Below are 27,887 nucleotides of genomic sequence, written 5' to 3'. Positions count from 1 at the left end.
ATGTGGGCCTTTCTCTCCACGGTGGCTGTCTTGTAAGTCATTTGTGAATGAGCTCATGCAGAATGACTCTTAATGAATCGTTGCCTAAGTTGTAATACGTAAATTCTTAATCAAAAGCAGTCTGTGTGCCACACGCTTCACTTGACATGACAAACTCCAAGTCTTGCATACATAATGATCTCATGACATCACCCCTCTGGGTTGCCATGGACACAGATGTCAATCACATGTAGCTCAGGTAAGGCCCTGTCCAATAAAAGCAGGTCACTCCAAAGGTGTGTCTGACACTCTCCGTATTTTTCTTTCTTTTTTGTTGTGCACACATGGCAATCATCTTGAGATAGTTATCATTCCTTTCCCAACCTGCGGATGGGACCAAAGGGCCTCTGATAATCCACTCTGCCCAGAATCCCGACGCTCCCCCGGGCAGGCAGAGCGGCTGTCTGGTCCTGTCCCACCAAATTACTAATAATAACGCCCAAGGATGGTTGTTCCAGCAGGCATGGAGCTGGCACCTTATCTGCTGTCTGGATAGAGTGGAGCGCCTGTGACCTTCTCCGACAGGAAACTGCAGTTTAGAGACAGAAAAACATCAGACGGAGCTTTAACATTCTCAGACGGTTGTGCAGAATTAGCCGGGAATTGTGCAAGTGAGACTAGATTGTGTTTGCCGTCTTGTTCTCAAGGCTGGTGTCATTACAGGCCGATTCACTTTATCTAATAATAATCTAAAATAGTGGTTTCGGTGGTTCAGGATCTGGTGAAACAGAAGAGGACAGCAGGCGCAGATGTGTCAAAGTCTTATTTTTCTGTGTCAGGTGCGCTAGAGAGTATTTGTTTTTGCGAAGAGGTGAAGATACATTAGTTGACGTTTATCAGACACGTTTCATTCAAAGCTTTTCTCAGTGATGCACCTGCGGGTCAGTCACTAGCTCAAGGCCACAGCGATAAGCAGCAGACAATGGAAAATGATTTGATTTAGTGCACTCATGCAATCAGAACAGAAATTTACAAACCACATGTTCTTCAAAAAGAAAGATGAAATGCATGGAATTGATCCTATTTACACTCTTAAAAATAAAGATGCTTCACGATGCCATAGAAGAACCTTTTTGTCTAAATGATTCCATAAAGAACCTTGAACATCAGAAGAACATTTCTGTTTCACAAAAGTGGTGAAAGAAGGTTCTTCAGCTTATAAAAAGGAAGAGGTAGTTCTTTAAAGAACCTTTGACTGAATGGTTCTTTGTGGAACCAAAAATGGTTCTTCTATGGCATCGCTTGAAGAACCATTTGAAGCACCTTTATTTTTAAGAGTGTACAAACCAATCAATCAACTCAACTGAGCAATTTCTGAGTGTAAAGTCTTTCAAAGTAAATACTACACCCATTTCTTCATCTCACAATTCTGAGTTGCGAGATGTGAATTCTCAATCCTGAGAAGTGTAGTTTTTATAGCTCACAATTCAGACATTTCTTCTCAGAATTCCAAGTTTGTATTTCACGGTTCTGTATTTATCTTGCAATGTTTAGTTTAGATATCAGAATTCCAAAAAAAATATATATATATAAATAAAAATTAATTTTTAAACACAAACGTGAGGAAACGTCAGAATTGTGAGATAAAAAGTTGAAAATATATTTTTTTATTTTGTGGTGAAAATAAGCTTCCATAGGTTTAGTGCTGGTCAGGTCAAAGTGCTGCTCAACCAGTGTGTTTTTTTTATGCATCTGGTGACCAAGGAAGTCTTACTGGTTTACACTGAGAGGAACGTCAGCAAGCATAGATGCAAAACAGGTTTGAAATGATTCATGTGAACTTTAACAGAAGGAGTGAAAACCTAGGAAAAGAAATTCCCATATCAGGACAGAAACAGTGACCTTGAGTGAGTGCTGTAGAAACCAAGGCTTTTACCGTGACATATGTAACATGCAACAGCCCACAGATGGGACTTTCTTTTCCTGTAGATCTTTCAGAGAACATTAATCTTGAGCGTCGACCCGACTCGCAGCACCTACAGCCCTGACTGCATTTCTCTTCCCTTCTCTGTGCTGCTATATTGTTTAAACTTGGCCAGCGGTGTAAATTGTGCTTGAAGGGTGTGCGGGGTGATTTGGGATACGACTCCACCTCGCTGCGCTCAACTCTACACACGAACGCCTTCAAGAATCGTTCTGTCTCAGGTTTGATGATGTCATCACACTGCTTGTTTTGGCCGCCGACAATAACGCTCAGTAGAGTAAAGCTCGCAGCTACTTTCTTTCTTTCTTTCTTTCTCCCTCTCTTTCCCCTTTCCCCCCACCTTTCTCTCTCTCTGGCAGGCAGCAGGCTCATTGCGGTTTGGGAGGGATATGGAGAATCCGAGGTTGCAGCTGAAGTAGTTTTTTTTTTTTTTTTTTTCGCATTTTCTTTCCCTCTTTCCCCCCTCTCTCACTCCCTCTCTCAGTGAAGCACTACTGTTTTAACAGCTGAGAGTTCTTACGGGACCCAGAGCCAGTCTCACCTGCGCAGCCAGGGTTTGGCAGCTACACCAACTGTACGTGCACACATCCGCAGCCAACGTGTGCTGATCTGCAGCCACCATGCACAGATCTGCAGTTTGCATAGTGTGTGCAGAGCCACTGCGCATGCATGACCTCAGAGAAACAATAATGCATATCAATCAAATTTACAACATTTGTAAACACGTAGATGTCATCAAAGCTCAATAAAGCACTACATATGCTCAATAACATTCATCAGACCTTATTAATGACCACATAAAATGTTTGACAGGCACAGCAACTGGAAACTTTTTTATGTCTATTAGATATTGTATAGATAAATATTGGATAAATGTTTGGATACAATACCATTCAAAAGTTCGGGGTCAGTGGGATTTTTTATTTGATGAAAGAAATGATTAGCTTGGATGCATTAAATTGATCAAAAGTGACAGTATATATTCTTACAAAAGTTTGTTTGATTCTTTTGAACATTCTATTCATCAAAGAATCCTGAAAAATAAAACATATCATGGTTTCCATAAAAATATGAAGCAGCACAACTGTTTTTAACACTGATATTAATAAGAAATGTTTCTTGAGCAGCAAATCGTCATATTAGAATGATTTCTGAAGGATCATGTGACACTGAAGACTGGAGTAATGATGCTGAAAATTCAGATCTGATCTCAGGAATAAATGACATTTTAGAATATATTCACAGAAAACAGTTAATTTAAATGGTAATAATATTTCACATCATTGTTGTACCTTGGTAAGCCTAAGAGACTTTAAAAAAAATGTTAAAAAACGTTACTGACCCCAAACATTTGAACTGTATTGTTCATTTGTTTAAATAGCTTCATACATATTCACATCAGAAACGCAGACAGCGTAGATCAGTGCACGATGGGTATGCATGGATTTAAAAAAAAAAAGAAAACTGACCACAGGTGTTTATGTGAGCAGGTGCACACACATAAACACACATGAAAACCTGGTCAACACATGCACATCTGCTCAGTTATGGTGCGAAGTGTGTGGCCATTCGGGGACTCAGGTATGAAGGGTCAAAGCGCAGGTGTGTGTCGGCCAGACGGGTGAAGTCTGTGCCATTTAGCAACAGGATATACAGAGCGTCTCTGTTCCATTTACATTGTTAACGTGTTACAGCAAATAGAGACAAACACACATGCTTGTGAACATATTGGACCAGTATGAGTGAAGAAAAGGGCCTCGCATCTGTTATGGAGAAAGATGCTCATTTTACATTTTCCTACATCTTGTTTCTCTTGATGTGGAGGAGTTTAGTAATGGAGGAAAATGTTTTGAGAGTGTGGTGGCACCTGCGTTTCATGACTTGTTTTATGTGCTGAATGAATGCCAGGAAATGATAGAACAGAACGGCAGATCATCTCCAAGAATCTGATTGGTTGGAATTGCTCATAGATAATTCAGCATCAAGGGGTTTTGCTAGTTAGTATGACCCTGTAACTATACCATCTGGTAGTACAAACCATCCAAAGTAGTAAACGTTTTTTCCCCTAATCACTCTGGAGCTGCAGGGAAATTATATAAAAACCTTTTATGGCATAAAAACAATGAATAAATCCCATATACACTGTAAGGTCATTTCATATGAATTTAATGAAATAAACTATTAATCACAGCAGGGTTGGGAATCATGGCTGCATCCAAAGTCGCACACTTCCCTACTATATAATAGTAGGCAAAAATACTTTTTCTGAAGTGCACACTTTACTATACCATAAGGCCATGGGAGAGGATTTGTGAACGGCAGTAAAGTGTGGTAGGTCACATGACAATGACAACATAATGAATGTAGTACATCCAGATTACATTAATACTACAAATATTCATACTACACAGCTGCAAAGTAATTGCTTATTCAAAAGAAGTACCTACTCAGACAGTATGCGATGTCAGACGCAGTCCTTATGCGCAACTTGTGGTCATCGGCCAATCAGTGTTGTCATTTCCCTGCAACTCCAGTCTCATAAGTCACATGGCATGAGCGGCTCAGGTAATTGGCTCACAAAACCTGTATGCAAAATAGGATGGCAGGTTTGCATGCACTTTTTTTTCTGAATGGAAATTCTAAGAGGTTGCTTTTAAAAGTTTTAAAGCCATGCTTGATTCAGTCCCTGAGAGGTCATAGGTTACAATGGACATATCATGGCAAACACTGTTTTTCTTGTCCTTCGAAATAAGAATTCGCTGTACTATGCAGAGACACTCTAGCATTCACAATGGAAACTAAGCTGCAAGAAAACCGACTTGTTCAGAAATCATCATGTTTATGACAGTTATGACATTTACATATCAAAGCCTATTTTCTGAGCAACCCACCAACTATTCAGCGCTGTTCAGCAACTGAGCCTGCCATAGAGAATGAAAGCATGAACCCGGATAACAGAGAACGTTCTCAGAACGCTGTTGGAAGGTTCTCTCAAAGTTATGAACAAATGTGCTTCCAGTAATGTTAACAGAATGTTTGCTTATGTTCTCAAAAACATTAGTTGTGCATCATTCATGGAACATTTTTTTCAGAAATGCTTTTTAAATGTTGTTTCTACTTGTTTCAGAACATTTAAAAGTAACATTCTCATTATGTTTACAAAAAATGACAAAATGGTCCTTTAACATTCGCATAAAAAATTACGTTTTCATAACTTAATGGGAAGATTAGCAAAGCGTTCTTCTTACTGGAACTACAGCAGTACTCAGAGGTTAGTCAATCATAACAGATGTCATTAACGCATAGACATCTTTAAAGATTGGCGCATTTATCTTACAATCTTCCTCCAAGGGACTTGCTCTTTCGTGGTAGTTTATCAAAATACAGACAAGTATATAATCATCAGACAGACTATTACTATAAATCATGTGTGGGTAGTTGTTAAGCATACAGCAGTGGTGAACATGGGAAATGTGGTTTTTGTACATTGTGCAGCTATTATAGAGTGTGTGTTCCTGTGGTTTGTTGTTTAATGTAGGGAGTGTGTGTATACTGTAGCTGATGTGCACAACACATTTAGTGAATAAAATGTCCCTCAGTGACATTTATCATGTTATGCAACCATATTTTGTATGCAAATGTGCAAATGAAGCTGAATACAATATAGCTTTATGTATAGAGCTGTGCAATAATATGGTTTACTTTTTTACTATATGTATCCAGGTAAGTTTGGTTATATTTATACTAGTTGTATCATTTGTCACTAATTATTAATTTAATTAATTAATTTGAGTCATTAATGTAGCCACAGAAGGTACATCAATAGCTTCTGCCCAAAATAAATATTCAGTTATTTAATTACCCTTATGTCATTTATATGGAAGCCCGTTTCCGCCAATGAATAAAAAATAAAACAAGGTAATTGCGACTTTTTATAAATTCGCAATTCTGACTTTTTTTCTCTCAATTCTGACTTTTTTTCTCTCAATTCTGACTTTTTTTCTCTCAATTCTGACTTTTTTTCTCGCAATTCTGACTTTTTTTCCTCGCAATTCTGACTTTTTTTCCTCGCAATTCTGACTTTTTTTCCTCGCAATTCTGACTTTTTTTCTTGCAATTCTGACTTTTTTTCTTGCAATTCTGACTTTTTTTCCTCAGAATTCTGACTTTTTTTGAACATAAACGAAAAATACTAATTTTAGAAGAAAATTTCAGATGGCATAATGTAATGGTAATGGTACTGTCCAACACGAGCGCAAAACACAGAAATAAAGAATAATGAGTCATTTTTATGTTTGTTCAAAAATCATATTCGGACGCAACATTCATCTAGTTCAATATATAGTTCAGTTATAGCAAATTGAACAAAGTACTGCAAAGCCTTACACAGAGAGTGGTTTGCTATAGTGCGAGAAAGTCAGAGTTGTGAGATATTAACTCACAATTCTGATAAAAAAAGTCAGAATTGCGAGTTTATATCTCAGAATTGCGAGTTTATATCTCAGAATTGCGAGTTTATATCTCAGAATTGTGAGTTTATATCTCAGAATTGCGAGTTTATATCTCAGAATTGCGAGTTTATATCTCAGAATTGCGAGTTTATATCTCAGAATTGTGTTTATATCTCAGAATTGTGTTTATATCTCAGAATTGCGAGTTTATATCTCAGAATTGTGTTTATATCTCAGAATTGCGAGTTTATATTTCCGAATTGTGAGTTTATATCTCAGAATTGTGTTTATATCTCAGAATTGCGAGTTTGTATCTCAGAATTGTGTTTATATCTCAGAATTGCGAGTTTATATCTCAGAATTGTGTTTATATCTCAGAATTGTGAGTTTATATCTCAGAATTGCGAGTTTATATCTCAGAATTGCGAGTTTATATCTCAGAATTGCGAGTTTATATCTCAGAATTGCGAGTTTATATCTCAGAATTGTGTTTATATCTCAGAATTGCGAGTTTATATTTCCGAATTGTGAGTTTATATCTCAGAATTGCGTTTATATCTCAGAATTGCGAGTTTATATCTCAGAATTGCGAGTTTATATCTCAGAATTGTGAGTTTATATCTCAGAATTGCGAGTTTATATCTCAGAATTGCGAGTTTATATCTCAGAATTGCGAGTTTATATCTCAGAATTGCGAGTTTATATCTCAGAATTGCGAGTTTATATTTCCGAATTGTGAGTTTATATCTCAGAATTGTGTTTATATCTCAGAATTGTGTTTATATCTCAGAATTGCGAGTTTATATCTCAGAATTGTTTATATCTCAGAATTGTGTTTATATCTCAGAATTGCGAGTTTATATTTCCGAATTGTGAGTTTATATCTCAGAATTGTGTTTATATCTCAGAATTGTGTTTATATCTCAGAATTGCGAGTTTATATCTCAGAATTGTGTTTATATCTCAGAATTGCGAGTTTATATTTCCGAATTGTGAGTTTATATCTCAGAATTGTGTTTATATCTCAGAATTGCGAGTTTATATCTCAGAATTGTGTTTATATCTCAGAATTGCGAGTTTATATCTCAGAATTGTGTTTATATCTCAGAATTGTGTTTATATCTCAGAATTGCGAGTTTATATCTCAGAATTGTGTTTATATCTCAGAATTGCGAGTTTATATCTCCGAATTGTGTTTATATCTCCGAATTGTGTTTATATCTCAGAATTGTGTTTATATCTCAGAATTGCGAGTTTATATCTCAGAATTGTGTTTATATCTCAGAATTGTGTTTATATCTCAGAATTGCGAGTTTATATCTCAGAATTGTGTTTATATCTCAGAATTGCGAGTTTATATCTCAGAATTGTGTTTATATCTCAGAATTGTGTTTATATCTCAGAATTGCGAGTTTATATCTCAGAATTGTGTTTATATCTCAGAATTGCGAGTTTATATCTCCGAATTGCGAGTTTATATCTCAGAATTGCGAGTTTATATCTCAGAATTGCGAGTTTATATCTCAGAATTGCGAGAAAAAAAGTCAGAATTTCGAGTTTATATCTCAGAATTGCGAGTTTATATCTCAGAATTGCGAGTTTATATCTCAGAATTGCGAGAAAACAAGTCAGAATTGCGAGTTTATATCTCCGAATTGAGAGTTTATATCTCAGAATTGCGAGTTTATATCTCCGAATTGTGTTTATATCTCCGAATTGTGTTTATATCTCAGAATTGTGTTTATATCTCAGAATTGCGAGTTTATATCTCCGAATTGAGAGTTTATATCTCAGAATTGCGAGTTTATATCTCAGAATTGTGTTTATATCTCAGAATTGCGAGTTTATATCTCAGAATTGTGTTTATATCTCAGAATTGTGTTTATATCTCAGAATTGCGAGTTTATATCTCAGAATTGTGTTTATATCTCAGAATTGCGAGTTTATATCTCCGAATTGCGAGTTTATATCTCAGAATTGCGAGTTTATATCTCAGAATTGCGAGTTTATATCTCAGAATTGCGAGAAAAAAAGTCAGAATTTCGAGTTTATATCTCAGAATTGCGAGTTTATATCTCAGAATTGCGAGTTTATATCTCAGAATTGCGAGAAAACAAGTCAGAATTGCGAGTTTATATCTCAGAATTGCGAGTTTATATCTCAGAATTGCGAGTTTATATCTCAGAATTGCGAGAAAACAAGTCAGAATTGCGAGTTTATATCTCAGAATTGCGAGTTTATATCTCCGAATTGTGAGTTTATATCTCAGAATTGCGAGTTTATATCTCAGAATTGCGAGTTTATATCTCAGAATTGCGTTTATATCTCAGAATTGCGAGTTTATATCTCAGAATTGCGAGTTTATATCTCAGAATTGCGAGTTTATATCTCAGAATTGCGTTTATATCTCAGAATTGCGAGTTTATATCTCCGAATTGCGAGTTTATATCTCAGAATTGCGAGTTTATATCTCAGAATTGCGAGTTTATATCTCAGAATTGCGAGTTTATATCTCAGAATTGCGAGAAAACAAGTCAGAATTGCGAGTTTATATCTCCGAATTGTGAGTTTATATCTCAGAATTGCGAGAAAAAAAGTCAGAATTGTGAGTTTATATCTCCGAATTGCGAGACAAAATGTCAGAATTGCGAGTTTATATCTCAGAATTGCGAGAAAAAAGTCAGAATTGCGAGTTTATATCTCAGAATTGCGAGTTTATATCTCAGAATTGCGAGTTTATATCTCAGAATTGCGAGTTTATATCTCAGAATTGCGAGAAAAAAAGTCAGAATTGCGAGTTTATATCTCCGAATTGTGAGTTTATATCTCCGAATTGCGAAAAAAAATGTCAGAATTGCGAGTTTATATCTCAGAATTGCAAGTTTATATCTCCGAATTGTGAGTTTATATCTCAGAATTGCGTTTATATCTCAGAATTGCGAGTTTATATCTCAGAATTGCGAGTTTATATCTCAGAATTGTGAGTTTATATCTCAGAATTGCGAGTTTATATCTCAGAATTGCGAGAAAACAAGTCAGAATTGCGAGTTTATATCTCCGAATTGTGAGTTTATATCTCAGAATTGCGAGAAAAAAAGTCAGAATTGTGAGTTTATATCTCAGAATTGCGAGAAAAAATGTCAGAATTGCGAGTTTATATCTCAGAATTGCGAGAAAAAAAGTCAGAATTGCGAGTTTATATCTCCGAATTGTGAGTTTATATCTCAGAATTGCGAGTTTATATCTCAGAATTGCGTTTATATCTCAGAATTGCGTTTATATCTCAGAATTGCGAGTTTATATCTCCGAATTGCGAGTTTATATCTCAGAATTGTGAGTTTATATCTCAGAATTGTGAGTTTATATCTCAGAATTGTGAGTTTATATCTCAGAATTACGAGTTTATATCTCAGAATTGCGAGTTTATATCTCAGAATTGCGAGTTTATATCTCAGAATTGCGAGTTTATATCTCAGAATTGCGTTTATATCTCAGAATTGCGTTTATATCTCAGAATTGCGTTTATATCTCAGAATTGCGTTTATATCTCAGAATTGCGAGTTTATATCTCAGAATTGTGAGTTTATATCTCAGAATTGTGAGTTTATATCTCAGAATTGCGAGTTTATATCTCAGAATTGCGAGTTTATATCTCAGAATTGCGAGTTTATATCTCAGAATTGTGAGTTTATATCTCAGAATTGCGAGTTTATATCTCAGAATTGCGAGTTTATATCTCAGAATTGCGAGTTTATATCTCCGAATTGCGAGTTTATATCTCCGAATTGCGAGTTTATATTTCCGAATTGCGAGTTTATATCTCCTAATTGCGAGAAAAAATGTCAGAATTGCGAGTTTATATCTCAGAATTGCGAGAAAAAAAGTCAGAATTGCGAGTTTATATCTCCGAATTGTGGGTTTATATCTCAGAATTGCGAGAAAAAAAGTCAGAATTGTGAGTTTATATCTCCGAATTGTGAGTTTATATCTCAGAATTGTGAGTTTATATCTCAGAATTGTGAGAAAAAAAGTCAGAATTGCGAGTTTATATCTCCGAATTGTGAGTTTATATCTCAGAATTGTGAGAAAAAAAGTCTGAATTACAAGTTTATATCTCAGAATTGCGAGTTTATATCTCCGAGTTGCGAGAAAAAAAGTCTGAATTGTGAGATAAAAAGTCGCAATTACCTTGTTTTATTTTTTATTCATTGGCAGAAACGGGCTTCCATACATTTAAAACTTGTAATGCAAATTAACTTTTTTTCATGAAAGAGGGCACATAAATAAATAAAATTAAGTAATAAGTAAATTACCATAACAGTAGTTCATATGACTAGTGCACTACATTCTAAGTATTCTGAAACCATGTTTTGTATGAGAAACAAATTCATAAAAAATAATCTAAAAATTTGAATATTTTATTTATTTTAGTTTATTTTGCAAAAAAAAATAAAAATACATATACATATTTTTTTTTTTATTTTATATCTGTTTTATTTCAAGTAACAAAAATTATTTTATGGTTTTAGTTTTAGTTAACTATAAAAATTCCTGTCCAGTGTAGAACCTGGAGCATTCCTTTAATTGTGTGGTTTTGTGATGCAGTATGATTGAACATTAGGCGTTATGAGTGCATGTGTATGTTAAGTGTGTGTTGACAGGCATGATGAAGAGAGTGTGTGTGTGTGTGTGTGTGTGCTTGCAGCTGTCAGCTGGTTAGATGCTTCCTCTCTCTCTCATATCTCTTCATAGCTGAGGCAGTGTGGGGGAGTCGTTCATTCTCTACTTCCAGACAGGGAAACAAGAGAGAGGAAGGGAGAGAAAGAGCAAGGGATTAAAAATGACAAGATGAGAAACACTCTCTCAATTCCTTTCATATATCCTCCATTCCTGTCTCTGGTGTGTTTTCCTTTGTTTGCGGTGCCTTCATTGACCCTGTCGGTGATTTCATTTGTGAGGTGAATTTTTGGGCTGTAAACAAGCGATGGGCCGCAGCTGAATCATCCAGAATAAATCAAAAACTACCGTCTTATCGCGATCGGCGGAATATTAATGTCGAAAAGAGCCACAACCCGGCCGTAATTCTCACCGATCATAAGGTCAGCCGGAGGAAACCTCATTGACTGGGAATCTCGCAGAATGAGCTCAGCGATTCGCTGTTACATCAGGGGTCAAAGGGCATTTCTGCAATCGATCGCGTCAGAGTCAGTGGAAGCGTCTTGCTTCTGAAATCATAAGACTTCCTTTGCGGGTGTCTCCAAATAAGCACATATACAACACTCAGATGTTAAACGATGAATTGTTATTTATGCATCACAAACATATTAATGAAAGTTAAAAGTTTTTAAACACTTTTAAACACGTTGGTTTTCCATTGGTTGGACAAACAGAGAGCCTGTGCTAAACACACGCCATTGGTGATTGGTTACTTGTAATTTACTTTACTATAAAGGTTCTTTATTGGCATTGATGGTAGCATGAAGAACCTTTAACATGCATAGCATATTTCCCTTACAGGTTCTTTATAGTGTAAAAAGGCTCTTTATAATTTTAAAATGTCCTTCACAGTAAGAAGCAAATGGTTCTTTTAAGAACTGATCACTGAAATTAACCCAAACTAGCTCTTCTGTTGCCTCACTGTGAAAACCCATTAGGGAACCTTTATTTTTGAGATTGTATAGTTCATGCTTCCTAATTATTAAAACCAAATATACTTTTAAGATAAAAAAGCAAAAAATTACACCCTTAAAAGAGTGCATAGTCTGATAAGAGAGTCTGATAACTAAAACTATAAAAAAAAACTTTTTATTAAAATAAATTTGATATTAAATAAAGTATGAATATCCAATGAAAAACTTAAACTAACCCAAAATTAGAAATGCTGCCTAGTCGACTACCTGAAATAAGCTGAAGCACTAAAATTATTAACTGGAAAAAAAATTAACTAAATGAAAAAAAAAAAAAAAAAACCATCAAAAATTGTAATTAGAAGAATGCTAATAAAAATTAAAAATATAAACTTATTAAAAATTTAAGTAAAATTGAAAATTAACTACAAAAATGAACTCAAAATATAAAAAATGAATAAAAAATAATACTATACATATTACTACTATATAAATAATAGTATTTAAATATATATTTTTAATTTAAAAATAACAATAAAATTTCTAGCTGGAAATACATTTGTAAAATACTGAAAAAAAAACAAAAAACAACAACAAATTAATTAATTAAAAATAAATTAAACCTAAATAGTAATCTAAAAAAAAACTAATAAAAGAGTACATTTAAAATGTAAAGTACAAAAATAAAAAGCTAATTCAAAATATTAATAAAAAATATAATAGTATATAAATAATAGTATGTAAGAAAAATAACACTGGTGCTCACATTCTCATCATTGTGAGAAATATCTGATAGACATATTTAAAAATATTTGCATACATACATTCTGGACATCTGCTGAATGTTGTAGCAGCCTAAAGGAAACTTTTTAGCAATGTAAAAAAAAAGTATCTTCCAGATGAAAATACATGAATCCAGGTAACATATGCATATGCTTTCAGGGATTTGTCATAAACTAAACCCAACCTCACATGAACGTGCTGACAGAAGTACATTCACAGCCAATTTACATAACTTATCAGTAGTTTGTTTAAAAGTCAACTATTAGCAAGAACATTTTTGATTAGCATTTTGGCCTCACAAGTATGGCAAAAGATGTCCACACACCCACATGATCTCAGACATTCGGTCATGAGGAGGTCGCGGGGTCATTGGCGAGACGATAAGGAGGAAGTGATGTGTTCAGGTCGGTTCACACCCATCCTCGCCTTCTCAATGAGTGACATCACACTGACCCCACCCACACCACCCAGAGAGCGAGAGAGACAGATCCGGTTCACTGTTTTCATCAAACACTTGCCAAGAGTGCGGAAAAGACAGACGGAGGGAGAGATGGAGAAATGTGTGCATTAGCTTCTAAAAAGAGAGAAATATGAAAGTGAGAAAATATGTGACCCTGGAGCACAAAAGCAGTCATAAGTAGCATGGGTATATTTGTAGAAATAGCCTACAATACACTGCATGGGTCAAAATTATCCATTTTTCTTTTATGCCAAAAATCATTAGAGTATTAAGTAAAGATCATGCTCCATTGAGATATGTTGTCAATTTCTGACTGCAAATATATAAAAACTTAATTTTTGATTAGTAATATGCATTGCTAAGAAATTCATTTGGACAACTTTAAAAGTAATTTTCTCAATATTTCGATTTTTTTTTGCACCCTCAGATTCCAGATTTTCAAATAGGCCTAGTTGTCTCTCGGCCAAATATTGTCCTATCCTAACAAACCATACATCAATGGAAAGCTTATTTATTCAGCTTTCATGATATATGAATCTTGGGCAACTAGCAGATTATTCGATTACATAAGGTTTTATTTTTATAGCTCTGTTTTCATTTTAACTGTAGTTAAAAGTTTTGTCATTTTGTTGTGTTTTTGTAATTTCTATTTTTTTAAATAAGTCTATATATTTTTTATTAGTTTTAGTTTATTTAGTTTTAGTAATTTTAATACTTCAATTTAAACTTTTTTTTATGGTAAAAATCTATCTGTCTGTCTGTCTGTCTGTCTGTCTGTCTGTCTATCTATCTATCTATCTATCTATCTATCTATCTATCTATCTATCTATCTATCTATCTATCTATGACAACAAGTTCTGGACAAGCAAACACCTCTCTGCACATAAAAGAATGTATTTTAACAACCTAAAAATCCCGTGTGTCAGAAAGTGCTGCATCTGTTGACAAACACATATACAGGAAAACACATAAAACTGAAGCTCTACCTCTTCTGCTGAGCAGGTGTTGACCAGCGTCATGTAGACTTGTGCCAAATGCGGCAAAGTTTAGCTGAGTGTCTGTCCACTGAGCTGCATGTGTTTGTTTTAAAGTCTCTACCTATAGGAAAGAAAGATCACAAAGCAGATTCTCAATAACCCTGTAAAACCTGACATATGAAATAATAGTGAGGATTTTTTTTTTAAATGGAATATGTTATTGAGCCTTTATGGGGAAAAAAACAATGTGCTTTTGTTGTTGTTGTTGAACATCATATGTGTCCCTGGACCACAAAACCAGTCTTAAGTCGCTGGGGTATATTTGTAGCAGTAGCCAAAAATACATTGTATGGGTCAAAATGATTGATTTTTCTTTTATGCCAAAAATAATTAGGATATTAAGTAAAGATCATGTTCCATGCAGATATTTTGTAAATTTCTTACTGTATATATTTTAAAACTTAATTTTTGATTAGTAATATGCATTGCTAAGAACATCATTTGGACAACTTTAAAGGCAAATTTATTTTCGAAATCTTTTCCTCAGAGTCCAGATTTTCAAATAGTTGTATTTTAGCCAAATATTGTCCTGTCATAGCAAACCATGCATCAATGGAAAGCTTATTTATTCAGCTTTCAGATGGTGTATAAATCTCAATTTCAAAAAATTGACCCTTATGTCTGGTTTTGTGGTCCTGGGTCACATATTTGATGCATCAGGCATTTATGGCTCATAGTCTGATATTGTGAGAATATGGAGGAAAAAAACAGCTCAATTTTATTCAGAGGCCCAAACTGAGCAAAAATTGGTGCAGATGCTGATATTTATATCAACAAAAGTATGAAATTCTGATGCTTCTAATGTAAATCAATGAGATCTTTGTAATAGTATAGCACATACTTGCATAAAATTGAATACAGTGGGGAAAATATGATTTGATCCCCTGCTGATTTTGTACGTTTGCCCACTGAGAAAGAAATTATCAGTCTATAATTTTAATGGTAGATTTATTTAAACAGTAAGAGACAGAACAACAAAAAATCCAGGAAAACACATAAAAAAAAAGTTATAAATTGATTTGCATTTAATGAGTCAAATAAATATTTGACCCCTTAACAAAACATGGCTTAGTACTTGGTGGCAAAACCCTTGTTGGCAATCACAGAGGTCAGAAAGTAGTTGGCCACCAGGTTTGCACACATCTCAGGAGGGATTTTGTCCCACTCCTCTTTGCAGATCCTCTCCAAGTCATTAAGGTTTCGAGGCTGACGTTTGGCAACTTGAACCTTCAGCTCTCTCCACAGATTTTCTATGGGATTAAGGTCTGGAGACTGGCTAGGCCACTCCAGGACCTTAATGTGCTCCTTCTTGAGCCACTGCTTTGTTGCTTTGGCCGTGTGTTTTGGGTCATTGTCATGCTGGAATACCCATCCACGACCCATTTTCAATGCCCTGGCCCTGATGGCCTCGTCCATCGTCCCTTTGATGCAGTGCAGTTGTCCTGTCCCCTTAGCAGAAAAACACCCCCAAAGCATTGTTTCCACCTCCATGTTTGACGGTGGAGATGGTGTCCTTGGGGTAAAACAGGGCGAGTTGAGTTGATGCCAAAGAACTGGATTTTGGTCTCACCACAACACTTTCACCCAGTTCTCCTCTGAATCATTGGCAAACCTCAGACGGGCCTGCACATGTGCTTTCTTGAGCAGGGGGACCTTGCGGGCGCTGCAGGATTTCAGTCCTTCATGGCGTAGTGTTACCAATTGTTTTCTTGGAGACTATGGTCCCAGTTACCTTGAGATCATTGACAAGATCCTCCCGTGTAGTTCTGGGCTGATTCCTCACCGTTTTCATGATCATTGAAACTCCTCGAGGTGAAATCTTGCATGGAGCCCCAGTCCGAGGGAGATTAATAGTTATTTTGTTTCTTCCATTTACGAATAATTGCACCAACTGTTGTCACCTTCTCACCAAGCTGCTTGCCGATGGTCTTTTAGCCCATTCCAGCCTTGTGTAGGTCTACAATCTTGTCCCTGACATCCTTGGACAGCTCTTTGGTCTTGGCCATGGTGGAGAGTTTGGAATCTGATTGATTGATTGCTTCTGTGGACAGGTGTCTTTTATACAGGTAACAAGCTGAGATTAGGAGCACTCCCTTAGTTTGATGATCAAAACATATAATGCAATGCAGTACAATGATGATTGAAAGATGAACAAATAAAAGTTCCTCAAAAGCCTGATGATCATATTTGATATTCACAGATTTTTTTTAAAAATGATCTGTGAAAAGCTAAACTGCTCAGTCCAGTGAGTGTTCACCTTGAACTATTACTAACAATATCAAAGTTTACTTAATAAAAATCAGTGAATATTTTACAGCAAAACGACACGTGAAGCACGAACTGAAGGTGGACATTAAAAGGACATTTATTTAATAAAAAGAATAAACTATCAATCAGAAGACAGAAGGCATGTAGTATATTGTGTGCAACAGCAAAGTTTTGATCATGTCAATCATTTAGAGCCATTAGAAATTTAAATATAAAAATATGAAACAGTAGGATCATAGGGTTAATAACTACACAGGAAATCCTTGCTGGAGACTCTTGCATCTCAGATGTTTCTCCTTAGACATTCCACCTTTGATACCAAAGTCAGAGATCTCAATAGAAACTCAATATGAATCAAATTTATCCAAGATTAAATGACCCGAGCTAGTGTTATAGCTCCATACTCTTACTGTATGACAATATGGAAGCATTTCTGTTTAGTTTTATTTCTCATAGGAATTTTAAGAAAATGCACTGTGAGACAATAGTGTCATTATTCAGCTCAATTTATATAAATGTTGATTCAATTTAGTTTAAATAATGCCCCGAACTCAAGTCAATGATTGATCAGATGTTGCTGTGTTGGGAAGCTCAAACAGTCTGTCTCACAGCGTTGAATCAGCCGACAAATGGTTTACTTTTAGTTGTCTCTGTATATTAAGCTGGGGCAGGAGAAAGTGTTTTTACACAAGACAAATTGCACACATCATCGTCAAGCGTCTCTGAGCAGAAGTGAAATCTGTTCCTTCGCTGGTTTCTGGCGTTTGAGTCTGCAGCAGGCGTTAGTCCCGTAGGGGCCTGTGGTCTCCTCGTTGGCTGTCATAACATCGGACTTTTCACACTGACTTATGTTGAGCAGACGCACTGATCCGTCCTGCGGGCCTGTTCGATTTCAAAGTGGCGGTCCCTTGCCAGAACAGGGCTTGTGGTGATGGAGAAGTTTACCGTGGGCCCTTTAGCTGTAGCACTGCCCTCATCCACTCGCTCTTATATGCTTAAAATCTTACTCACACCCACGGCCTTCCAAGTTTCCATGAAAATGTGAGTTATTCTTCAAATGTCAGGTTTTTCCCTTTAACAACAACAACATGTGGCGATTAAACCAAGAAGGGAAAGTAGTTTAGAATTGTCATTAAATTAAAATTCACATCATCTATCGTCTAAATGCATACTATTGTAAAGAATTTAACTGTGCGTGATTTAACCTTGTTTAATCAAAACCCAGTTAACAAAAATATGTTCTAAGAATGTTTTGTTAATGTTCCTATTAAGTTATGAATTTTTTTTTCTGAATATCGTAATTTCCGATTTTTTACGTTTTTTTTTCTTGAATACACAAACGTTTCAGAAAACATTAAAGGGAAAGGTCACCCAAAAATGGACATTCTGTCATTAATTATTCACCCTCATGTCCTTCCAAACCCGTAAGACCGAGAGCTTTCTGAACCTCCATAGACACCAACGCAACTGACATTTTCAAGACCCAGAAAGGTAGTAAAGACATTGATAAAATAGTCCATGTGACATCAGTGGCCTTGAATGTGGTAGTTGTGTTGCTGTCTATGCAGAGTCAGAATGCTCTCGAATTTCATCAAAAATATCTTAATTTGTGTTCCGAAGATGAACAAAGATCTTACAGGTTTGGAACGACACCAGGGTGAGTATTTCATCACAGAATTTTCATCTTTGGGTGAACTTTCCCTTTAAATGAATGTTCCATTTTTTTCATTTAGCAAATAATATGGGAAAGTTACTTTTAAATGTTCTCTGAACATTCTGGGAAAAGTAGTAAATAGTAGCATTAGAGAAGAAAAAAAGAACATTGAACGAAAACGTTTGAGAAAAAATGTTCCATGAATGATGTATAAATAACTTATTTGTGCTACTGTTGAGAATGTTATTAAAGACCAGATAACTTGAAAGACAAAATTAACATTTTATTAGCACTACTGGAAGAACAGTGACATATGGTGACATATGTAGGCTTTCTTCCTCGTCTCAGTGCCACACCCACATCTTAACAGCCAATCAACAAACGATGCACAGTCCAAGCCCTGCCCTACAATTTTACTTTTTCAATAATGGACGCTTTTCACAAACTGTGATGATGCATTTCCGTAGACATTAACATCATAAATAGCAAAGATTTTCATATTTTCATTTTTTTAAATGCATGTACATTACACTGTATTTTTTTGTGTTATAGTACATTACTATTAAATTACAGAAAACTATTTGATCCTGCTGTCACTGTGTAAGTGTTTGATGGCAAACTCAAAATATTTAAATTTCTGACCAACAATCTCTTGATTTTTTTTTTTTTTTTTGGTAGTCAAAGACTTTATTGGAGCAAATAGGAACCCTAATATTACTTTTTTTTTTCCATTCACAACTATATGTTTACCCAACTATGAAGACTTCTGATTCTGAGAACCTTGTCAATGTGAAAAGTGTCCATCCGTTACTTTCTGATCTGTCACTACCTCCACTTCATAGTAATTTATTTTAATTGTCACCTACACTTGAAAACGTACTCTGTTACTAATGTAACCTCGGCTCCCTGAGACACAGGAACGAGTACTTTTTCTCTGATGACTGAAGCCTTTACAATCACGCAGTGAAACTGCATGGTTATTGGTTCATGCAGTGAATTAAAAACAAACCAATGGCTCGGCAGCAGAGCTGCACGAGCCTATGGCAAGGAAGCCCACCAGAGACCTCCAGAAGTGGCAGAACCATCTGGCTATATAAGCGGGCAATCGCCATAGGGTCTCAGGTCAAATTCGACTGAAGCAACAACTAAGAGTCATGCAGCATCATGGCACGGCTGGCAACGCAGTATTCGTTCCCGTATCTCAGGGAAATGAGGTTACATTAGTAATTGAGTACGTTCCCTTTCGATACTACACTCGTACTGTGTCGCTAGATGCTTATGGGGAACCAATACAATCCCACCGTGCCATGAAAGAGCAATGACTGGTATGAACTGGCCTTGAGCAATTAAGGCTCAGAGGGACCATGTATAAGCAGGGTGAGCCGTGCAGGAGGCAAGAGGGCTGAACTCACTGAGGTCAACCCAGCCTTGGGTAATCGTCCCAAATAAATCAGTACAGCCTTAGCACCTCTGAAAGGGCCAAGAGCGTACAAGGAATATGCCTGCCCAGGGAGGAGTATGTTAGCACAATAGCGTCAACCAACCAGAGAAATTCTTTGTGACCGGGGACCCTTTGGTGTAGCCACCAAAGCACACAAAGGGTTGTTCCGACTGCCTAAATGGGGCAGAATGCTTGATGTAAATTCTAAGTGCCCTAACAGGACGGAGAAGGTTAAGCTCCTGGTCCACCGCAGAAGGAGGAAGCACAGAGAGAGTGATAACATGAGCTTTAAATGGGGTGTATAGCACTTTAGGGACGTACCCATGTCTTGGCTTTAGGACAACTTCGGAGTCGTTAGGCCCAAACTCAAGACAGGCAGTGCTTACTGAAAGAGCCTGCAAGAGGCCTATTCCTTTAGTAGTTTGTTTAATTAATGTCAGTAGCAGGGTGGTTTTTAACGACAGGATTTTTAAGTCTGCAGACTGTAGTGGCTCAAAGGGGGAACCTTTGAGTGCTCTCAGGACTGTGGGAAGATGCTACACAGGGACCGGGACGGACTGAGTTGAAGGAAATGAACAACCAAGTTGTTTCAGCCCATAGACTGTCCAGTTATAGGAGCATGGGAAGCTGCTATAGCTGCCACATAGAAGTTGAGCGTGGAAGGGGAATGGCCCTTATCCAACAGCTCTTGTAGGACAATATCACCGATGTGTCACATGAAGCTGGGTCTTCGCCACGGGTTGCGCACCAGGTGGAAAAGACCAACCATTTAAGGACATGGAGGCATCTTGTAGACGGGGCTGTAGCCTTTGAAATTGTATTCAGGATGCTCTCGGGGAGATCAGCTGATTCCTGTCGAGAGCCCAGAGGTGCAGAACCCACAGTGCGGGCTGGGGTTGCCAAATCGTCCAGTTCACCTGAGAGAGAAGGTCCTGCCTCAGGGGAATGGGCCATGGGGCTGCTATCAGCAACTGAGACAGCTCTGAGACCCAAAGCTGGTTCCTCAAGAGCAGGGGCCACCAGAAGGACCCTGTGTCTGTGTTCCCTGACTCGCCTGATTACCTGAGGGATCAGAGCAATCGGTGAAAAAGAATACAGGAGGAGGTTGGGCCAATCGTTTGCCAATGCGTCCTCGCACTTTGAAAAATAATTTGGGCAGTGAGAGTTGTCTTTTGAGGCAAAGAGGTCGACCTCTGCCCTGATCTCCCAGATTATGTGAACCGCTTGCGGGTGTAACATCCACTCCTCTGAGGGGACGTTGGTCCGAGATAGCATGTCTGCTCCTTGGTTCAATACGCCGGGCACATGTGATGCCCTCAATGAACGCAGATTGAGATGTGCCCTCTCCAAATGGGCTTTCACCATCTCGAAAAGGCGTTTTGAGGTGAGCCTGCCTTGACGATTTATATAAGATACCACTGTCATGCTGTCTGAGTGGACTAGCACGTGGTGTCCCTTCAGGTCCGGTAAGAAGGTCTGAAGGGCTCAACATACTGCTGTTATCTCGAGGCAGTTGATGTGTAGCCGACATTCTGCATCCGACCAGGAGCTGAAGGCCGGTCTGCCCTCGCACAGAGCTCCCCAACCTGTGTTGGATGCATCTGTTGAGACAATCTTCCTTCTGAGAATCATGTCCATAGTCAAGTCCTGCATGAACCACTGTGGGTCGTTCTAAGGGGCCAGAGCTGTAACACGTGCGGAGCAGGCCCAACTGTAGTACTGGTGATGCCGAGGCCATAAGGCCCAGCATCCTTTGAAATGTCTTGAGAGGGCGAGAGGCTCTGATTTTGAAAGAATCCGCGAGCTGTTGTATGGTCAGTGCACGTTCTGGCATGACCATCGCCCTTCATGTGGACTGAGTCAAAAACTGCTCCCAGGAACGAAGCTCATTGGCTGAGAGACAGTGAGCTCTTGGCAAAATTGACCCTGAAACCCAGGCACTCTAAGTGGCTGAGGAAGAGGGACCTGTGGGATAGTCGGTCTCTGACTGGGCTAAGATGAGTCAGTCGTCAAGGTAATTCAGAATGCAGACTCCCATCTGTCTCAGAGGGGAGAGAGTCGCATCCATGCACTTTGTAAAAGTGCGAGGAGCCAGGGACAGTCCGAAGGGGAGGACCGTGTATTGATATGCCAATCCCTCGAAGGCAAATCTCAAGAATCGTCTGTGATGGGGGGCTACATGGATGTAAAAGTAAGCATCTTTCAGATCCAGAGAAAAGAACCAGTCCCCTGGGCATATTTGCGAGAGGATCTGTTTCAGAGTAGTCATTCTGAACGGCCGTTTCATGAGGGCACGGTTCAGGTGTCTAAGATTGAGGGTAGGCAGAAGGCTGCCATCCTTTTTGGGGACAAGGAAGAAACGGCTGTAGAAGCCTCACTCGCTCTGAGCTGGCGGAACTGTCTCTATGCTGAAGATGGCTCGAAGAGCAGGCGGGAACAACAGAGTGGCGCAGGCAAGTCAGCGTCTTGTCCGCAGTGAGGTGTGTCAATGGTGAGGCGGCTTCAAGTCCCGTAGATCGGCGAAGGGAAGAACGTCGTCGCTGAAGGAGAATTGATCTGAGATCCTATGGCGATTGCCCGCTTATATAGCCAGGTGCCTCCACCCCTTCTGGCTGGCTCTGACGGGCTTCCTCGCCATAGGCTCGTGCAGCTCCGCTGCCGAGCCATTGGTTTGTTTTTAATTCACTGCACGAACCAATGGTCGTGCAGGTTCACTGCGTGATTGTAAAGGCTTCAGTCATTAGAGAAAAAGGAGTTTTCCCCATAAGCATCTAGAGACGCAGTACGAGTGTAGTATCGAAAGGGAACCATTTATGTCGTCTTTTTGTATAATGGCCAATGAATTGTATAATATCCCTGATGGACTATTTTTATAGTGCTGTACTAGTGTAATTTCTCTTGAATCACTCTTCGCTCTTTTTCTTGTCACATTGTAAAATAATGTATTTTATGTTTAATAATTACACTGTAAACAATTATTGGAATTTTAAATGGTAAATAAAGCCTACTAGCCCGACATAAGACCCCTGTCTTATTTTTTGATAATGAGTGTAACTCTACATAATCCCTTACATAAATTATGATACTCAGACTGAAGAATGAGTCAAGCTCTTAAGATGTTCATTTTAACTTCACATTCCCCATAGACCTGATCCGTCAGCAGGGCTTTGGGATGCTGGGTGGAGTTGTTGGTGTTACCATGCTAAAATTCACCTGACCTTGATTGCTCTCTCTGTCTTTCTCTGGCTCCTCAGGTATATCCAGATGATGCTGGTCATGTGTAATCCTCTACAGGTGAGTTAACCCAAAATCAAAATAACCTGTTTAATGGGCATTCCTGGTCTTACTGTGCATGTTATTTCAAATATGTTTGTATATTTTCTTTATAATCCTACATCAAAATAGTCTGATTTAATGTGGAAAGTTTACAAAAAGGTTCAGTTTGTAAGCATTAGTTCATGCATTAGCTACCATGAACTATGAGAAATACATTTTTACAGCATTTATTAATCTTTATTTATATTACACCATGGAAAAACAAAAAATCCACCTATTTCAACTTAATGTAAATTCAGTTTGTGACTTAAGCATAACCAACTTGGTTGTACAAGTCATTTCAATGCAAATGACATTAAACCAACTTTAAAAATCATGTGAAATGTCACATAAGTTCATATAACAAACAAAAAAACTTAATACCGTAATAATAGCTAATACCGTAGTGCTTTTTTGGTAGTGATGAGTTCAGAATTGTTTTCACAACGAGTTCACTTGAGAAAAATGTCAGAATATAAGGGGAAATAAAGAGTGAGTGTGTGTGGTCTGTTGCCTGCAGGTGTTCGGAGTGGACGGGGTGAATTTTAGCGTGCACGTGGAGAATCAGACTCAAGCACGAGACACCATGAGCCGCCGACATCATCGCGTGTACCAGCTTTACAGCCGCACCAGTGGGAAACACGTCCAGGTGTTCGGACGTAAAATCAGTGCCCGCGGAGAGGACGGAGACAAATATGGTAACAACACACACACACACACACACACGAAAGACCACCTACAAACACACACACAGGAAACAGGAAAAGTAGAAGACAAAGACTCGGCTACTGCTGATACAGTGATTCACAGACAGAGAGAAAAGGAAGCCAATGACTTCCGTTTTCATGCAGGTTTTTGTTGACAGTCACATCATTACAGTAATATAAACCTATTATCTTAGATTTTAGCCAAATCATCATAATTCCCACTGGTGTCAGTTCCAATATCTACCAAACAATCGCACATTTTCATACTCTAGATATCAGTATTGGTGACTGGAAAACCTCAGTCAATCACTATCTTCGTTTACTCCTTTCTCCCCCATCCATCCATTCATTCATCCATCCCCCTCTCCTCCTCTGAATGGCCTTGGATGGGTTTCAGAAGCACACAATCAATGGACGTGAAAGTTGAATCAATGCAATGCATGATTTTTTTTGATTATTATTGCTTTTTTGTATTTTCAGAAATAATTTCCAGAATAATTAAGCATGTTTTTTCCTCAAATTCTTATTATTGTAATGCATGGATACATTGTAATATTATTACAAGACTTTAATTAGCCTGTTAGTAGCAGGTTATTATAGTTAATGAAAACTAAAATGTTCATTAACTGAAATAAAAAACAAAAAACCTGAACTTATTTTATTTAGCTAATTTATCATTTTCATTTACTAAAATAGCTACGATATGAATAAAAATACACAAATTATTAAAAGTTTAAATTAAAATCATAATGGGAAATACAATACTAATGTCAGAATGCAACTGAATAAGAATGTCTTGAAAATAGAATTAATTATCATGCAAATAATGTTAGAATTCAGAAAATCTTAATGGTCCTAAAACGGGCTGTTTTAATTATATAAAATATCATTTCTTACTCCTTTGCTGTAAGAATATATGACCTGGACACGACCTTGACAGTTTTTGTGAGATTCTCCCTCATAATTCTTTCATTCTTTATTGTGAAAATATTATTCCGAAAGCTTGAGGTTTTGTGATCGACTCTCCTCATCAGGAAATAAGGGAAGAGAAAGACGGGGAGATGGGAAGGGGGTGAGGATGAATGTATTTACACAGCGAGTGTGGGATGTCTGGATGAGGAGAGATTGGAGGAAGACAAAGAAGTTATTGATCTCTGGTGACCCCTGCGCTCATAAAGGTCACGCAGGAGCCATTTCAGAGCTTCAACTGCCATATCCTGAAACACACACACACACAGGCTGAATGACCTCACTGGAGGCTGACAGTGAACTGTAGCTGGAGGCTTTTATAATGCAGTGAGAGTTAGGCTGATCAGAATAGCATACTGCTATACTGCTCATATTATTTCTACAGCATATGTTATGCATATTGACCCATTGCTAAAATGTATCCCATAATGCCAGGCCCGGATTAAAAATTCAACTGCTGGTGTAATTAATATTGAGCTTGATTTGGCTTTAAACCATCAGGTTATCAGCCCTCTGCCCCTTTCTGAACTGTTATTAATAGTGCCAGTCAAGGCAGCAGCTCAAACAGATCCATTGCATCAAATTATAAACACTAATTTTTTACATCATTGCAAAACCAGAGCTCACAGTGATATTTTAGTAACGTCTGTCTGTCTCTCTCTGCCTGTCTCTTTACAAGCCCAGCTCGTAGTGGAGGCAGACACCTTCGGCAGCCAGGTGCGAATCCGAGGGAAGGAAACCAATTATTACCTATGTATGAACCGCAGAGGGAAACTCGTAGGCAAGGTGAACTTCACTGCTGATTTCTTTCACTTTCTTTTTTTTCCTCTATCACCTATTGAAACAAAGTTGAGGCAGGATATGAATATAGAACTTGTCACATTTTAGAAGCATGCAAGCAGCCATTTCTTTCTTCTGTGGAGCACAAAAGATATTCTGAAGAGTGTTGGAAAATCTATGGTTTCGTGTTCCAATGAGTTCCATAATATGGACAAAAATGCCATGGAAGCCAATTGGACCCGAAGCTTCTTCAGAATATCATCCTTTGTGTTCCACAGAATAAAGTCAGTCATACAGGTTTAGAAATAACATGAGGGTGAGAAAATGATGCAGATTTTTCATTGTTAGGTGGACTATCCCTTTAAAAAAAAAGAAAATTTGCTTGTCTGCAACAATATTTTATAAAAATATGCTTTCGAACAAGGTAAAACAGCTTATTCCTAATTATTGTGTTACTTTAAGTGTCATTTTTATTTAAGAACCAATGTCTATGTTTCTAGTTATGGCAAGAGCTAAAATATTTAATCCTTTTGAAATGGCTGAGAAATTGCCATTTTGAGTTTAAAAAAAAATGAACTGGAAATATTTTTAAACATGCGGAATTAAATTAAATTAAATGATTATTATATCATGTAGAAATGGCTAAGAAATTGCGATTTAAAAAAATCATTTTAAAAATTTGCAAAAAGTAATGAAAAATAAAACTGTAAAAATCCTGTAGTTGTGAACTATTGAAAGTTAAATTTTGAAACTTGTGGAATTAAATAATTAAATGATCATTATTATAATTATTTTGATATATTAGCACTCATAGTTTGTGTAAACAAAAATGAGCCAATACAGCAGAAGTAACAAAAAAAGATACTGGTAATTTGCTGTTTCTAAGTTTACAGACATTTCTTAACCCTAAAACAGTGTAATGCATAATTCAAAATATGAGGAAAAACGCCTGTGAAAAATCAACAAATTTCCTTCAGATTAACAGTACATTAAGTCCTGTTTTACAATGTGTGTAATATTAGCCTATATGGAATCAAAAAGATTGAGAACAACCAATGCAGATAATCTCAAATCTTACAAACATATCTGTGAATTTTAGTCCATGCTTGGGATTTTTAAATGCATTAACATACAACGTTTATGGTCAAGCTAACACATTTGTCTCCATGTGTATATATATGGATTTTCTGTCTCCCCAGAAGGCCAGCAATCGTAGTGCAGACTGCGTCTTCATCGAGAAAGTCCTGGAAAACAACTACACAGCGCTAATGTCGGCGCGCTACACAGGGTGGTACGTGGGCTTCACCAAAAGAGGGCGCCCTCGCCGTGGTCCTCACACGCTTCCCAACCAGCAGGACGTCCACTTCATGAAGCGTTTCCCACCCGGAGAGCAGCCGGATTTAACAACGTTCCGCTTCACCACCGTCAGCAAGAGGAGCAAGAGAGTCCGAGCGGCGCGACCACGCTAACACCGACGCCAATGCTAACGTTTACATGAGGACGAGGAACAAACTAAAAGACAGTCCCAGTGAAAATGACACTGCTATTGCGAAGCAGGACTGTCTTGTTTTATTTGAACAGACGATGTGATAGCATCACTTTATATTCCACTGGGTTGGACCTCTACAACCCTAATAATAAATACGAGCTAAATTACACCAGAGCTGTGGTTAAGACAGCTTACTTCAGACACGGAGATGACTAACCAAAGCAAACACAACCAAACGTCTGGCCCAGCGGACAGGCGGAGGAAGCACTGGGCTGCGCATCCAGTGAGCGGCCCACAACGAAGACACAAAACAAAACACAAGCACATTGACCTGTAGACACCGATCGTGTGGCAATTTTCTTAAGACAAGACTTGGACGTGATCCCGCCTAAGGGAGAGGAGCAGAAATCCCTGAACTTGTGGAAGAAAGAAAGACAGAAAGAACGAAATGGACACTGGTTGGAAACAGAGACAGAAGGGCTACTGTTATATGGGAGCTCCTGGGATAAGACCTGAGTTAAAGGACACCCTGAGAGAAAAATGTAAATTCGGGCATCATTTACTCACCTCAAGTCTCTCCAAATACATATGTTTTTTTTCAACTGCAATAGAGAATTGCATGCCTGTTTTTCAGACTACAGTTCATAGTTAACATGTCTCTCAAGCTCTCGAATGGACAAAACAACACCATAAAAAGTTAATTACGACACATGCATCATATTCCAGGTTATACAAAATCACGAAACAGCTTTAAGTTATTATTAATTATTATATCTTAATAAAATGCATTATATATTTTGTTATTATATAATCAAAGTATTGGAGCGATTTTTAAAATGCAAACACAAATTCAGACAAATTCATGTTCATATTACAACAGATCATTAGACAATAGTAACTTAAAGTTTCAAAGAAATGGTATAAGTATCAGACCTTTACTTCC

General features: G+C 37.5%; 1 protein-coding gene across 1 annotated transcript; it reads left to right on the top strand.

The window, feature by feature from the left end:
• On the top strand, positions 1-27,156 carry LOC306853018 (fibroblast growth factor 18-like; the record flags this gene model as incomplete). Its single annotated transcript, XM_079390176.1, has 5 exons — positions 1-32; positions 22,939-22,978; positions 23,520-23,697; positions 25,355-25,461; positions 26,655-27,156. 5 exons carry the CDS (start codon positions 1-3, stop codon positions 26,922-26,924), a joined length of 627 nt encoding a protein of 208 aa, XP_079246302.1. The 3' UTR covers positions 26,925-27,156.
• Between the last annotated feature and the right edge of the window lie 731 nt (positions 27,157-27,887).

This window comes from Barbus barbus (genome assembly GCF_936440315.1).
Source record: "Barbus barbus genome assembly, chromosome: 33".
Lineage (NCBI taxonomy): Eukaryota > Metazoa > Chordata > Actinopteri > Cypriniformes > Cyprinidae > Barbus > Barbus barbus.
The sequence above is the reverse complement of the archived record's forward strand: the minus strand, read 5'-3'. Positions and strand labels throughout refer to the sequence as shown.